The 16,627-nt window shown below is 42.7% G+C and overlaps 2 protein-coding genes across 4 annotated transcripts in view; one reads left to right on the forward strand and one right to left on the reverse strand.

Annotated features, from left to right (window-relative positions):
- slc31a2 (solute carrier family 31 member 2) overlaps positions 1-5,806 on the forward strand; it is a 28,727-nt gene extending 22,921 nt beyond the window's left edge. For all 3 annotated transcript variants that reach the window (XM_051932368.1, XM_028810222.2, XM_051932370.1), the window contains exons 2-4: positions 3,048-3,114; positions 3,778-3,976; positions 5,284-5,806. In XM_051932368.1, the coding sequence (XP_051788328.1) occupies positions 3,048-3,114; positions 3,778-3,976; positions 5,284-5,452 (435 nt within the window). In that variant the 3' untranslated portion in view covers positions 5,453-5,806. The remainder of the gene's footprint in view (positions 1-3,047; positions 3,115-3,777; positions 3,977-5,283) is intronic.
- Positions 5,807-6,887: 1,081 nt separating this feature from the next.
- niban2a (niban apoptosis regulator 2a) overlaps positions 6,888-16,627 on the reverse strand; it is a 30,932-nt gene continuing 21,192 nt past the window's right edge. Inside the window, exons 6-14 of the mRNA XM_028810220.2 lie at positions 16,049-16,164; positions 14,355-14,459; positions 13,428-13,590; positions 13,152-13,339; positions 12,917-13,072; positions 12,157-12,273; positions 9,400-9,507; positions 9,105-9,216; positions 6,888-8,986 (exon numbers count right to left, since the gene is read on the reverse strand). Coding sequence (XP_028666053.2) covers positions 8,304-8,986; positions 9,105-9,216; positions 9,400-9,507; positions 12,157-12,273; positions 12,917-13,072; positions 13,152-13,339; positions 13,428-13,590; positions 14,355-14,459; positions 16,049-16,164 — 1,748 coding nt within the window. The 3' untranslated portion in view covers positions 6,888-8,303. The remainder of the gene's footprint in view (positions 8,987-9,104; positions 9,217-9,399; positions 9,508-12,156; positions 12,274-12,916; positions 13,073-13,151; positions 13,340-13,427; positions 13,591-14,354; positions 14,460-16,048; positions 16,165-16,627) is intronic.

Genomic DNA, 16,627 nt, shown 5'->3' on the forward strand with positions numbered 1-16,627 from the left:
GAATGACTGAGCAGCTCAAAGAATTTTATTATTTCAGAAGCAAATCTTCACTTTAACTGTGAACCACTCAGTCTCACTGCAGTTGTATAGGTAGTGAACTACCTGACGGTAGGGGAGGCTGCAGGGATCTGTGGTATCTGGGGAGAACTTCTCCAGGCCTGTGGTGAAGCTGTCCTCCTGGCATTTCAAGATTTCTTTGCTTCCATTTGGGAGAGAGGCATCATTCCATCTCCCTGGAAAATGGGACTTATCCCTATCTGGAAAGGGAAGAATGATCACCTGGATTGTGGCAGCTACAAGGAGATAATGCTGCTCATGGTGCCAGATAAAGTGCTTGCTGGGGTCATCCCTCAACAGGATCCATGATCACTTGCTCACCTCCTACTAACCAGAGCAGTTTGGTTCTACACTTAAGAAGTCTACTATCGACCGCATCCTGGCACTGAGGGTTCTCATTGCAGCCTTTGTCGATTTTCATAAAGCGTTTGACTCAGTTGAATGAGCTGCTCTGTGGGACATCCTGAGACTTCGAGGAATCCCCCCAAAGCTGCTGAAAATCATGACTGGCCTGTACACTGGCACTGTGAGTACTGTGCAGAGTGGAGGCAGAACCTCTGTGTTTTTCCCAGTTGATTCTGGGGTTCCTCAGAGTTGTGTTCTTGCTCCTACTCTGTTCAGTGCTTGCATGGACTGGGTGCTAGGCAGGGTAGTGGGGTCCAGCGGCTGTGAGGCATCTGTTGGTGAAGAAAGATTCACGGATCTTGACTTTGCTGATGATGCTGTGACCTTTCACGGGGACAATGGAGACTCTGATTGGGGCGCTCGAGAGACTGAGTGAGGAGTCTAAGGGCTAGTTTATACTTCATGCTTAGAACCCGTGCATGCATGCATCATTGCTGTCACACATTCCTAGTATTCATTTGACGCGTGCTCTGAGCATGTCCTCAGAAATTAACGCGACATGTGCGCAAGTTGCAGTACTAGCAAAAAGTCGGGGGGCGCAGTGTTGTAAAAGTCGGAATGTGACATCAGAGTCTCTGTTTACTGTCTACATGTGACAGCAAGCCACTTTGTGGATCCTACAGGATCGAGGTGTGCTCTTCAATGTTTGATGAATGGTTCGATGTGGTGAAGCAAAATGCTAACATACAAATGCATTTGTGGTGCTTTTATATTCAAGCGTTGCATATTCCCCAACATAATGACACAATACATTTTAAATGTCTCACATACCATCTACTGTGTTGTCTTTTTTTTTTTTTTTTGCACCTTGACAACAGCATCAGAATGTACGTAGCAAAAATTAAGGGCATGGTGAAAAGGTTTATTTTGTAATTAAAGTGGAAATTTCGTCTTTAATCTTGAAATGTCACCTTTAACCTCATAGTTTACTTTATCTTTAAAGCAGACCGTCATAAATGTCATCGTATAACCGACCCAGTTGTTAATCTCTACGTGCTTCTGGGGCTTCCTACTGAGCTGACAACAGCGGCAAGCACAGAACACATTACATTTATGATATCCCAGCTCTCTGCACATTTAGAATCCTTAGATTTATACTTGATGTCATTTTCATGATGAAATGCATTAAAATGTGTATGCATTTTACAGATAAGTCATTAACTTCATTTAAATAATGAATACTGGTTGTAATTACACATGTTGTGGTGGCACAGTCTGTCTCGCAGGGCATCATGTCCCTTGTGTTACCTGCCTGGAGATTTCATGTTTTCTTTGTGGGTTTCCACAGTGTGCTCCGGTTTCCTTCCAAAGACATGAAGTTTTGGGGATTTGGTGATGCTAAAATGATGTTAGTGTACGTGTGTGCTTGTGTTCACCTTGCAATGAGCTGATGCCCCATCCAGGGATTTTGTTTCTTTCTCGCGCCTGATGCTTGCTGGAATGGGCACACCCCCAAACTGATGGATGTAATCATTAAATATTCTTTTCAGAGATATTGTGGCAAGGTGTCCTCAGAATTTAATGGATGTTTCAGGCAATTCACAACACAGTGAAGCCGAACGTTTTCTCACAGTGATGATATCTCACACTGCCACCTGGTAGAATCTTCCAGATTTATGTAAAGTATGCGCGCAAGTATAAACAATATAACACTTGTGTAGCAGTAGCATCCACTGGAACATGTGTCATGCCGCATGAAGTATAAACCTGGCCTAAGTGTATGGGCTTGCGAGTGTCCTGGAGAAAAACCAAGATCCAGGCCTGTAATGACCATTTGGGAATAGCCATCAGGTCACTGGAAAGGGGTGTGTGGCGCTTCCGATATCTCTGCAAAAGGACAAAAGTCCAAGTCTTTAGAGTCTTGGTGCTTCCTGTTTTGCTATATGGTTGCGAGACATGGACACTATCCAGTGACCTGAGATGAAGACTGGACTCCTTTGGTACTGTGTCTCTGGAAAATCCTTGGGTACCGTTGGAATGAGCGATTGCTAATGGAGTCCCGAATGAGGCATATTACCTGCATTGTGAGGAAGCATCAGTTATGGCACTACGGCCATGTGGCGCAATTCCTTGAGGTTGATCTAGCTCGCAGGATCCTCACTGTTGAGGACCCGAGTGGTTGAACCAGTCCAAGGGGATGCTCAGGTAACACCTGTCTGCGGCAGATAGAGGGTCATTTCTGCAGGGTGGGACTGGACTGCATATCTGTCTTGGGGGTTGCCAACTGGGATACCTAGCTGTTTCATCATGTGGTGGGTGTGACAATGCGCTGTACCAGTGCATGCTCCCACATCTAACCTGACCTGAGAAGCAGTGCAATAATGAGACCCTTTACCTCCAATGTGATTATTACCAACCAGTATGTGCTTCTTCTGAGTATGTGACTTGTGGTTATTCCTTTTGGTGATGAGGTTGGATAATGAATGAAACCCAGCAGACCATATCTTTAGAAATATTTTACACCAAGGGATAGTGGCAGAAGATAGACATCTGAGTTTCTAGATGAGTGACCAGAGATAGATGAAACCTTAACAACTCTGGGACTCCTAATATTAACCTGCTAATGTGTTTTTCCTTTTTTTCAGATGCACTTCACAGTGTCCGAACATGTTACACTTCTGTTTGACTTCTGGAATGTACAAAGCCCTGGGGGTAATCTTTTTAAAATATGCTTTGTTAATATTAGTAGGAGATTAAATTGGCATGAAAAATGACTGCCTTTATAAACCAGAAGATGCTGGCAATTTCCTTGCACACTTAAGTAGGAGAATTTCAGTCATTTGGTTCTACACATTGTAAATTTGAATTTAAATTTGATTATGAGCAACAAGATAATTTTAGATGTTAGTTCTTCGTAGATAACATGGCACAATCCTGTAAAATAGGCTAATACTGCCTAATAGCAGTATTAGGCTTATTGTGTTAATGTTAACTTGCAGTTGATAAAGTGATGCAGTTTCATTCACATTTAAGTAATATATTTCTTAACTGTGAAAGTCCATGAAGATATATATTTGCTATTTGTCTGTGATGTGACTGTGTTATAGCTGGGAAAGAATCCAACAGGCAAATTCTAAGTAAACACTAAAACAAATTATGAAAAAAGTATACCGTTGTGAAATTGTCTGGCAAGCGGCTTGCAGACATCCTTACTTGATTTCAGTCATAAATTTCAGACTCTAAAGACAGAGCCAAATAGATGGAACTGAGCACATGCCAGTTTCCTTAAGCAGAGTGTTAGTCGAGAAGTTGTGCTGTGAGGATATGTGGTATACATTTTTAGTGTAAGTTACCAAATGTTTTTTCTTTCTCTAGGAATGGTGGCTTCTGTATTCATCGTCCTGATGTTTACAGTATTCTATGAACTGTTAAAAATTTGGAAAATAACTTTGAATGACAAGTCCTCACCACAGTCATCTGCTGTCTCTGAATCAGGAAGTCGACAAACTCTGGAAGACACAGCTTCAGAACCCTCAGAACCTATGACGCCTCCACCTGGTAGTAGGAAGAACAGGTAATAAGGCACAGAGTTCATCTGTACTGTTTCCTTTTCTGGAACACCTGAAGGTCATATGACATTTATCAACACTAGTAAGGTATTGAATATTGGGTACTTGTGTACTAAACGGATGGCAGTTCCTACCCATTCTAGTGTTGGGCTCCGTGGGGGAGGTGCCCCAGTTTCTTAATTTTTGGCGTTTAAATTATTAGACTGACCTACCCCAACCACGAATACTAACCTTAAAGTTTGTGGAGGTGGAGCATAGTTGCCTATAGGTCCCTAATGTTAATGTCCCCTTTGGGTGCCTAATGTTAAAAACGAAAATCTGATTTGCATCACGATAATAGAAAAGTGTACTAGCCGTCCGTTTAGTACACAAGTACCGAATATTGGGAAAAAAACAGCATTTCACTGTTTGGGAAAAGACTCGTGGTGCACCTCATCATTGCTTCAAGAAAGCCTTCCTTTGTGGGTTCAGTTTCTTTCGTGGTCATCTTTATAATCCAAATCATCAAGATATACAGGAGAAAGTAGACTGCCAGAGAAGGTTGGAAGAAGTTCACACCAGCCTGAACACTTAGCTTGACTATTAAATAGAAGCCATGATCACCATGAAACTAGTGAGACACAATTTACAGTGGGCAGGAGAACCCTCAGATGCTGTGAACCAGTAGTGAACAGTGAGGCTGATTTTTGAAGCTACAGTATGTTGATACTTTTCTAAGGTGGTAGCTTTAATTAAAGTGGAACTTGGGGAACTCTGAACTTTTTGATCTGATTACATCTGTTGCTATAAACTTTGGTTATCTGTGCTGACCAAGTCTAAAGCAGACATTGGGAAGAGATGACACACTGTTGTGTTATATGCAGGTAGCACAGTGGTGAGCACTGGAGTCAAACATTGTGCCTCATCATCATCCATGTGTAAGTTGCATGTTGCCCCAATTGTCTTCATGGATTTTCCTCCCACATCCTGGTTAGGCTAATTGTCAACTTTAAATTCATGCCAATGTATACGAATGTGAAGTGTGTGGTCCCTATTAGTCTGGTGCCCAGTGTTGCCAGAGTAGAACCCACCATCACTCTGGACAACAATGGATTGAACTCTGAATCAGTAAAAGACATTGGTCAAAGATTTAGAGGTCTATTGTATGAGAAATGTATGTATCAATATGAATTTATGAGGTGGTATCTATTGCTAGAATTTAAATTAGGCATTTACAATGTCTGTAACCATATTAATGATGGACCCCAAGTTGTTAAGGACACTATGTTGTTGAACTGATTTCACATGTAGCTTTTAATTTTATTTTTTCCAGGTGGCTTCTGTTCCATGCAGTGCAGAGTCTTATCCACATTTTCCAAGTAATCATCAGCTATATGCTGATGTTGTGTGTGATGTCCTACAATGTCTGGATTTTTCTTGGTATCCTTATAGGGTCAGGAATTGGCTATTTTGTTGGCTACCCCCTGCTTACCAAGAATTGAGGAGTCTTCAAGTATGGACTTGTAAAGCCTGAGCAAACTATAACTGGAAATGAGAGGACTAGACTTCATTTTAAACTAGCAGTACTGGGGCATAAGTATGCAAATCACCCACTCTTTGTGGGGAATCGAAAACATAATGATAAACTGAAGAAATGGTCTCCAAAAATCTACTAACATGCAAATCTTTCATATGATTTTTCAGAATAACATTATTCAAATCTAAGTATTAACAGGTATGATTACTGTGTTGAGTGAAGACATTTCTGGTGAAGCATGCATCAGAATGTGCGAGCTGCTGCGTGAACGTCTTCTGCAGGAAATTGAATTCCCCCCCCCCCCCCAAAAATCATACAACTACAGATTCACAATTTCTACTGAAGCATTAGAAATGGGCTTTCATAAGAAAATATATATTTTAATATATATTTCTGAACTTCTCATTTTCCATACTTCACTTAGCCTAACTAACAATTGGCCAGTATTATAATTCTGAACTAATGCAAACAGCTGACCACAGCGTTACCTCCTGGCACGGAACTGTGCTTCAACGGATACCTCATTGTGCCATAAGTGCCTTTCGGATGAGAAATACCAATTCTGCTCCTATAGCTAGGACAGATAAACGAGCAGACTGATAGTTTATGTTGCACGAGTTTAAGCAGGACAACACAGAGGACTCTTCTACCCACATGCACTGCCTTTACACCCTACAAGATCAATTCATTATGACAGAATGGGCTCCCCAAGGCACAGAATGATAGCTATTATGAACTAACGCAACTTTGCACACATACTGTAGCTTTTAGGTTAACACCACCTTTAAACAGTTCTTTAATGCACACATGTGGAGAAGAGAAGAGATTATGTCAACAGTTGATATGTATTATCTGGTGAATAGCATTTCTTGTTTCCTTTTGTTACTTCCTCTAATCTATTTCAGCTTTGAACACACTGTCCCATAGCATGCTTCCCAGACACTTCATATTCTAGGCATTAGTTCTTCACTGATTCCTATATACAAGGCAGTAATTCTTCCCAATTCCTGTATACATCCAACTATCTTAAAATGTCCTGTATCATGTTGGCCAAAAGCTTTATGGAAGGTCTCCTGCCCTAATATGTCTCTCTTCTTATGCACTGCTTCATGCTTTCTGCTCATTAAGTCCATGCCCTGACTGCAGAAGTATTTTTAACAGACAAAATGTAATAATACTGGGTAAAAAATACAACTGCATGTTCTCTGCTTATTTGCAAAGAGATGTTGGATGAGAACTGGCCAGATCCTGGAGACTTTATCCTGCACATGCAACACAATTTTAACCTTTTTTTTTACTGTGATTAATAAAAATTAATTTTTAATGCCATCTCTGGTGTTCTTTGCATCATTTGTACAGGTACCAGTCCATCAACACCCACTTACCCCTTGACACAACACAAACATTGAACTTTTATTTTATCTTTAACAAACAAAAAAAAGTCTTCAACCTTCAGATAATTAATAAAATACTTTAGCCGCTTTATGGCCAGATAGGAAGATTTACAGCAACACAAAGATGGATAAAAGGGCAGACACATTTACAGACACACACAGAAAGTGAGCGGTTTAAAAATGAACACACAGAAGGGCCCTCTGCAGCGCTCCGCAACAAGCAAGCGATGCAGCATCAAGCAGTACATGACATCTTCATCCAACAGGGTGGCCAGAGTCTGCCAGTCACACCATCCTTGTTGCATATGAGTTGTTATCTTTTAGAAAGTCAACAGTGTTGATGTTTGTGAGCTGTTGGCACCATCTTATTTTTTTAGGCCCCTGCTGCTGAGAGGATGCACACCTGTGCTTCCCCTGAGTGCCGCTCTACACAAATAAGTGAAAGCAATAAATTAATTAGCAAAACTATCAGTACAGTTGTGGCACATGCCTAGATGAACCGGAGCCTTAAAACTCGGTGACTCTGCGACATTCTGGGTGCTGCACAAAACCCAAACATAATTCATTAGAACTACTAATGGCCTTGGAGAATGGATATGGGGCCAGTCTGCCTGCATAGTTACGGGTCATAGATACTTCTGGATGATTTATGTGACAATTCCACAAGGTGACTGTGTGCATAATAGATTGCTTTAGGAAAGGAATTGGTGAAAAATACATGAGGGAGTGTTTGAAACCACAAACTACCATGCCATTCGTAAGGCATGTAATGCCTATTCAACTCAGGAGTGCCCTGTGTTGGTTTTCCATTCAATATTTAAATGAAAATGAGAGTCAACCTTCAGGGTTTATGATAAGAAAAAAACACAATGATAACTATAGAGTTTTCCACTAGAAAACTTGTCCACTAGTCAAAAGTCGGAACTGTCAGAATACTCTGTGGAAACATAAGGCAGTATAAGAACACTTCCCTGACTAGGACCCTCATCATTTACCCTAAAGGAACATTGCTTTGTTAGACCTGTCCAGGCATTTAGACCATCCTATCAATACTGTAAAGCTCCTTGTGCACTTTGGGGTGAGTGTTTGCTTCAGTTTTGGGACAGATTGTGAGCTCTGTGTTGTGCCCCTTCTGTGTCAATTAAAACTGAATATGAAAAAGGCTGAGTGCCACAATTGTCTAACTGCAGAAGCAGCATGAGAAGCAAAGCCTCCCAAAATATAAGCAAGCACCTTGTGCCAATGGTGTAATGATGTCTCTGGCAGCTAGCTTTGGGTGCTCTTCTTAAAAAAAAAAAAGGATAAAATTGCAAATTACAGTGAAGCCTTCCTAATTTCCACTTTTAGGTTTTTGTTTTATGCATCCTGCATTTTATTTCAGGAAATATAGTCTCTTTAAAAAGTCAGTACCCGCCGTCCTGGCTAGTTACCCGAATCCTCCTCTCTAGCCTTCCTGTCACCAGAAGCATTTACTGTTGCATCTTTAGCTGGACTGCTGCTGATGTCACTTGTAACTAGGTGAGCTGGGTTGGGTTCGTCCTCTTTGCTGGCTGGTGACTGACAGCCATTGTCAAGGTGTGTAGAGGAAAGCTGTGGTGTGGAATGAGTTGAGGGAATCTCTTGGCATTCTTCCTTCTTGACAGATGCTGCTTGTTGGGCTTCCTGTTTTACAGTTCCATTGGTTAGTGAGGAGGGATCCCCAGCTGGGACAGTGTTCTCCACTGTGATTTTTGGGTTAATTAAGTCTCTGATTTCATGCACGCTGTCAGGGGACTTGGGTTCTTCCTGTTCAGTGGCTTTGGGGACTGTGTTCTGCACCTCACCCTCCTGCTCCTCTGGGATGACCTTTTCTGCTGGGACCTCCATGCAGGATTCATTAGGCAGTTGGACTACTCCCTCCTCCTGGATCATGGAAACCACTTGCTTCATTCGACGCCGCTTCTCTGATGCAGGGGCATCGGGTTCTGTAGAACCTATTGCAAACTCCCCACCCCAATCAATAGGTGGGCCTTCACCAAGCAGATGCAGATTTGGGTCGCTGTTGGTGAGGACAATGCTATCTCGGAATAGATTGTGCTTCCTCTGGACTGCTGCTTCTTTCACCGCTGTCAAATAAAAAGAGAAGAACCTCAGGGAACATTCAGAGGAAGACTGAAACATTGGGGAACATTCTGGGGAATCAAATCCAGGCAAGAATTGGGAGCAGCAGGCTCAAGCACATACCTAGCATGATATCCTTCATCACAGACTGAAGAACCACCTCTTCAAAAAGGTTTTCTAGTAGAATGAATTTTGCGTAGTCCTCAAAGATAAACTCCTGGTACTTGGGCAACTCCTGTGAAGAAAACAATATGTGATAACTGTGTGCAGGGCCATGAATGGAAAAGAACCCAAAGGACTGTAGATTTGCACTTCCATTATCTTGAATTGAACAAAGGTGTTACGTTCAATTCAGAAATTTCCTAAAAAGATCAACAGTGTACAAACCAGCAAGACAGGGCACTCAGTATCCGCTCACCTGCCGACAAGTAGGGGAGAGCTTCTTCAGCAGATAAGGAATGATGATCTGCAGCAGGGCCTCTCTGAAAAACTTTTTCCTGACAGTGCTGCTGTCGTAGTCATACTTCTGTGAGGACAGAACCACCAAAGCATGAGTTCAGAAGATAATGTCCTCTACCAGTACTAAGAATAAATAGTCGTCCCTTTCTCCATTGTCTCATAGAATGTTGGGGAAACTGGGGATTAACAGAGGGCTCATAAAAAAAAAGTATATCATCAAAGCCAATGGAGGATCACCATGAGTGGCACTACAAACATAAAATCATTGTTCTCACTTTGTAATTTAGATTTAAAGTAGAGTTATGGTGCCAAGAGACACAGGATTCTGTGTTGTGAAAAAGTATTTGCCCCTTCTTGATATTCTGTGAATATTTGTTACAATGAATGGCTTCAGATCTTTTCACAATAGATACATAGATACTTTGTGAATTTCCCCTTGGGATTAATATACTCCAGCAGCAGCATACTGATAAAGAAAATATTAAAGAGTGATAACAATGCAGTTATACAGACAGACAATAACTTTGAATAATGTTAAGGTTTACCCCCCCGGGTGGAATTGAAGAGTCACATAGTGTGGGGGAGGAATGATCTCCTCAGTCTGTCAGTGGAGCAGGAAAGTGACGGCAGTCTGTCGCTGAAGCTGCTCCTCTGTCTGGAGATGATACTGTTTAGTGGATGCAGTGGATTCTCCATCATTGACAGGAGCCTGCTCAGTGCCCGTCACTCTGCCATGGATGTTAAGCTGTCCAGCTCCGTGCCTACAAGAGAGCCTGCCTTCCTCACCAGTTTGTCCAGGCGTGAGGCGTCCCTCTTCTTTATGCTGCCTCCCCAGCACACCACCACATAGAAGAGGGCACTCACCACAACCGTCTGATAGAACATGTGCAGCATCTTATTGCAGATGTTGAAGGACACCAGCCTTCTAAGGAAGTATAGTCGGCTCTGTCCTTTCTTACACAGAGCATCAGTATTGGCAGTCCAGTCCAATTTATCATCCAGCTGCACTCCCAGGTATTTATAGGTCTGCACCTTCTGCACACAGTCACCTCTGATGATCATGGGGTCCATGAGGGGCCTGGTCCTCCTAAAATCCACCACCAGCTCCTTGGTTTTGCTGGTGTTCAGATGTAGGTGGTTTGAGTCGGATATGAATACAGTATATAAAAGGATCTAGAGTAAACACATAACTCCATTTCTAAAACGCTATATAAATTATTTAAGTAATAAAGTTGATCTAAAACTTGTATTTGACAGTGTGTCCTTCCATTAGTTCCTCACTCAATCAGCTGACCTAAGTTAATTGATGTCTAGACTCAGCTGACCTACTTACAGACAGCCCTGTTTAATCTAAGCTTCAACATATTCCTCGAAAGTGAGGTAATCACCACAAGGTTTCCAAAAGAACATCATGCCTCAAACAAAGAAAATTCCAAAAGAAATGATGAAAAAAGTTGTTGAAACAAATCAAGAAAGAGTTACAAACCCATTTCAAAGTCTCTGAGACTCCACTGCATTACACATTGAGAACTTTTGGAACAGTGGTGAATCTTCCTAGACAAGACCTGCCTGCAAAATTTACTTAAAGGGACACATTCAAAAAGTCAGGATCTCAGAGGAACATGTGAAGCATGTTAAACCTCTCTAGCCTCAGCTAAGTTTACTATTCATGACTCCATAAAAGAGACAAAGTAAAAATGAAATTTATGAATGAGCAGCAAGATGAAACCCAGTTCTATCCAACAGTAACTAACATCAGTGGTCTTCTCACATTTGCAAAGAAACACCTGGAAGAAAACCCAAACCTTTTAGAATAATGTACTATCATGCATGGTGCTGGGTTGTAGAAATGTGATGGTGTGGGGATACTTTGCTGTCTCAGGACCTGGTAGACTTCCATTACTGAAGGAAACCACGAATACTGCACTTTACCAAAATATTCTTAGAGAGAATGTCCAGTCATCTGTCTATGACCTGAAGCTGAAGCATAATTGGGTTATACAGGACAATGACCCAAAGTAAGAAAACAAGCCTATAACTCAATGGTTAAAATCCTAACTAGAAGATAGACCATGTCAGGGTCTGAAACAAGCTGTTTATGCTCATAAATCGACTAATGTACCTGAAATATGGTAGTTCTGCAAAGAAGAGTACATAGAAATTATTCAACACTGACTTAAAATTATAGGAAGTGTTTAGTTACACACGTGTGATAAGGGTTTTGGACAATGTTGTTCCTTAAATAAAAGTAAGGTGAAAATTGAACAACTGTATTGTATGCTCACTCAGGTTCCCTTCCTCTAATATTGCATTTTGTGTAAAACATATAAAAAGGGCGGGGGTATTAGGAAGGGGCAAATACTTTTTCACAACACTGTGTAAGTGATAAACTGTCCAAGTTGCCAAATGAAGGCAGAATTGAGGCCAAGTTAGAGATTAAAGAATGTATTAACGATTTAAGTTTAAGATATCAGAGTCACGCAGTTAAAAGAATCTGGAGACAGCTTTAACCAGCTGGAACAAGAAATCTTATAATATACAAGAATGAGGAAAGCAGGAAAATAAATCCAATGCAAAGACAGGGACTGGTCCAGGAGGAGCAACCTAAGGCCCTGGCAAGGAGTCAGTGTAAGAAAGAGCCAGCACAAAACCTCAAAAAAGTGATAAAAGAGAGGGAGTCAGCTAAGTCTTTGAAGTGTCCCCACCCACTCATCACCTTAATGACCCTTTCTTGGATGCGCTGGATGAGCTTGCACAGCTCGTCCTTTTCCTGCGTGGACTCCAAACTTTGGTGAAGTAGTTGCTCAAATGTGTAAACAGCATTGTCCATTTGCTAGTGAAAGGAAAAGAGAAATGTAAGTTAACACACTAGATTAGTCCAACCCTGTGTTCATGACACAAGTTCAAAGAACACAAACTGAGAAATGGGTTGCTACTTCCATCAAACCCATGTCTTGCAAGAGTTTTTACCCCTAGATATGAAACCTAGCTACACAGCTGCTATGGTTTCTGGTGAAACAGTAATGTTGTGTGAAAAACGTGGTAGAAAAAAAGGCAACAATGCCCCTAGATGAAATACCTACAGTTACAAATGAGAAACACCAGAGGGCAGCAATGCCTCTCTGATGAGGCAGCTGTGGATGAGAATGAAAGGCAGTACAGGGTCTCCTCTGTCAGATGAATCAATTTTATCTATGGGTGAAAAACACTTTTCTAGGTGAAAATGTGCAGTTCTCATTGAGGGCCACTAGAAGAAAGTAAACCAGTTGCATTTGTGAGTATCAATCAGAAGAGGGCGCCAGTGCTGCAAAAGGCCTACATGTATCTTATAAAACATCTGGTAGGCCCTGAGAGAGCGGATCTAAAAAAAGACTTTTTCCTGTGAACCCTAAAGACCTCCCAGGAATGCGGAACTGACATTTTACAGAATCAGCCCCTAAAGCCCTTTAACCCTTCCTGGAGTGGACGCCACCCACCTCTCTCATCAAGATTTGAGCTCGCTGGATGAACACTGCAGGACTGGACACATCAAACCTTTGCTGCAGTCCTTCAAGCTGCAACTCTTCCATCTTCTCGTAGCAGCTATGCATCTTCACTGGGTGGTAAGCTAACATTGTAATCTTTTCCATATACTGAAAAACGATAAACCCAACATTTAATTACGTCAATACGCTGAATCCTGATTAAAGGAAGGTGACACCTAAGACTCACCTCTCCTAGTTTGTCCTGGCCACCCTCATTCACCACGTTTTTATTCAATTCCAGCAGCTCCCGGAAGAAAATGTCACGGACCTCAGAGAAGCCACGGCTCGTGGGGCTCATTAGGGCATCCAGGATGGAGGAGATGTAAGGCTGGACATGGTTGCGAACGCAGAGCTCTGCTTTGGGAAGCACAGTTGCTAAGGGAAGAAAGATATACATGAGCATGTGATACTAGATGTTGACCTGGGGTTTCTCACTTTAAAGAAGTCCACACCCTCTGTGTACCTCGAATCTTGTTACAGATGTGCTCCTTGGAGGTGGTGATCTGGTCCATGTCAGTACGGATCATGCTCTCCATCTGGGGCCGGCCTAACTCACAGCGTTGCAGGACAGCATCATACTGTGCCTCAGTCTGGGTCTGGACCATGCGGTATACAGCATCTGAAATCTGAAAGATATTAGGTGGAGCAGTAAGTTAGTGTCAACTAAAGAAGGGGTATGCTGAAGAAGTCATTTTAGATCTAGAGCACCTCCCGTGCTTCTGCACCAGCACTAATCATGGCTCCCAGCCAACAGCTCTCCTCATAACAGTATGGCCATTGACTTATCTGAAAATGATTGGAATGCTGGAAGAAAATGCAAACAGAACAGAGCAGCAGGCTAGGGGACACACACATGCTTCAGAAAATGTTGTTCATATGCTTTACAACAAAGAGGTCACTCAGAAGCTCCAGCAATGCCAGTCTTAAAGTATAGCATCTCTTTGTAGCTCCATGACCACCCATCTTAATCCAAGCATGGCATCCATATTGTAATACCTAGTTTCAATCCAAGTAGACCACCTCCAAGTGGCTCTAGGAAAACTATTCTCATTCTAAGCAAGGAGCATTCCACATGTTCCAGAAAAACAAACCTTAGTCCAAGAAGGGTGTCTCGTGGTGGCTCAATGGGCAGCAATCCAATTTCATAGCATTCCAAGTAAGGCACTTTTGACTGGATCAATTTTAACCAAAGCAAGGTATCTCCTAATGGTTCCAAACACCAATTTAATCCAACCTAAATGTGTTCCAGTGGATCATTAGGATAGAAGTCTTAATCCAAACAGTTTATCTCCTACTGCCTCCCTGGACACTAGTCTCATTCCAAACGTGATGTCTACCATTGGAGTGAGCCCAAGATGCCCACTGAACCTGAAGTGACCCCCTGACTCACCAGAATCCAGTGCTTTTGCCGCTCCTGCACCTTGCCCTTTAACCGCTGGCTAATGAGGTTCCTCAGCTCCGGATGGAGCTCCTCCATCACCAGGTTGGTCAGGATCTGTAGATGTGGGAGAATAAAAACAGTTAACAACCCTTCAAAAAAGCCTGAGATGATCTACTGCCCCTAAATGACAGGCCAGCCTTGACCTGCCCGCTTTTGTATATCATAATATGATAGGTTGACAAGATCCAAAAACAACTTAGTTGTCCGCAAGGAATTTGTTAAATGTGGTGGTGGGGCAGGGTGGCAGCATCATGGTGAATCTAGGAGCTCAAAGGCCCCTTTTCTTTCCATTGTCAGTGCTGGTTGTCAAGTGCACCTCTCCCTGGCTGTAGGCACAAACACCACTTCACATGACACTGGCTAGTCTGAAGCGGCTGACAAAGCCACAAACCAACCCCTCAAGGGGCCACGTGCTTTTTTGGCTCCTGTGCCAAGACGTACAATAGTCACATGTCAAGAACTCAAACTTGAAGCACTTTTGGAAGAGAACATCAGCTACTGGCAGAGAAAGCACATTGAAAGGGTATAGTGTGAGTGCCTGGTAAGTGGCTCGTGTCAAATTATGATGGTTTAGGAGAATGGGAGTTGAGTGTGTGTGGTGTGTTGATTTGTGGAGCACGGAGGTGGTGTAGAGCCCTGTAGGTGACTGGCTATCAAAATGTGATGGACCAATCAAGTTGAGATGTTTGGTCAATCCTGAGAAAAGCATGCAATGCACCAAGACAAGTAAAGGAAGTAGAGATTAAATGGACCAGGAAGGTACTGGAAGGCAGGAATGTGAACCCCTGCTCAGGGTCGTGATGGTGCAACAAGCCTCTACCTGCCCCCATATTCCACTTCAGAGAGAATTTTGTCATGAGCTTTGACTTCACTCCATTTAAGTGAGTGAGAAGCAGGCAGGAGGGCAGTGCTAAGCAGGAGTAATGACTAAGTGCAGGATTTAGAAGCTGAAAAAGCTGAAATATCCTGAACTAAAGTAACAGCATGAGAAAGCAGAAGAGACAGGCAGCGATTAAAATGTGCACAGAGCAGACAGGCTGGGGGGGTTGAGTTTGAGCTGGAGGGGAGAGGTTACATGAGAGAGCGAGTCATTTGGAATCTGCTGGCAGGCTTACAGAGATGGGTGGGGGTTGGAGAGGGGGATGCGGTGATACTTAAGAACCAAAATATAGCAGAGAGAAAGGGAAGCAGTGTAGGCTGTGGACTCGGGTGTGGGGGGGGGGCTTGGGGGGGGTGTTTCTCTGGCGTATGAGGCAATGCATACATCTGGGCATCGCCCACTCCGGTCTTTCAGTTAACCACATCAGCGGAAATAACTGAGAGGCACTGTAGCAAAGCGGCCACTTCAGCAAATGGAAAATGCTGGTCCAAACACCCTGGTTGTAGCCAGTGAGCATAGAGAACTCTTTTTCTCCCAGGATTTCCCATCTAGAGTTAATGCCCTAGTAGCATGGATCAACCTTCACCATGTGCCCAGCTCTGACTTGTGTTTTTCAAGTGGGTACTTGCTGCTCTTGCTATTTTTTAGTTTAATCGTCACTGCTGAACTTTTATTGGTTATTATCTACTCCACACTCTAAATTCTGACTTGTCTGCAACATGTATCTCAGCTCATACTGGTGGCTCTCACTGCATACCCTCACCTGCTCAGCATTTCCACACATCATGTCCCAGGTGCCATATTGATCCTTGGCCTGCCGATATAGCCGGACAGCATCAGTGAAAGCTGGCGTCTTCACTTTATCATCCTCGGGCAGTCCTGGGCAAGAGACAGACATATTACAGGATTGACGCTCCAAAATTGCTTCTCTAAGGTGGTTAAGTATAGTCACAAATGTCACTGGTGAACAGGAGCAACAATGGTGGATACTAGCCACACCCTTCCCCCCAACAGGCACACCAACATAAGAAGAAATGTTAGATTAAAATTCAAATGAAACATGAAGAAATGCACAGAGGGGTATTCCTGACAACCATGACTCACAGATCTTAGTGTCACCAAACAGGAAGTCACTAGACAGTCACTATGGCAACACTTAACAACAAAACAGGAGCCCTGGAGTTGGAGGCAAGGTAGGAAATCACTTGTTTAAACTCAAAGTGGCGTTTAACTTCTCAAGTCAAATGGAAGGTGAAGTCAAATGGACTTTCATCTCGATGACAGACAGGTCAATGTGGCAGTGATTCCATGGGAGAGACAGATACAACTCAGGGAGAGATAG

Source organism: Erpetoichthys calabaricus, chromosome 9 (genome assembly GCF_900747795.2).
Source record: "Erpetoichthys calabaricus chromosome 9, fErpCal1.3, whole genome shotgun sequence".
NCBI classification, from domain to species: domain Eukaryota; kingdom Metazoa; phylum Chordata; class Cladistia; order Polypteriformes; family Polypteridae; genus Erpetoichthys; species Erpetoichthys calabaricus.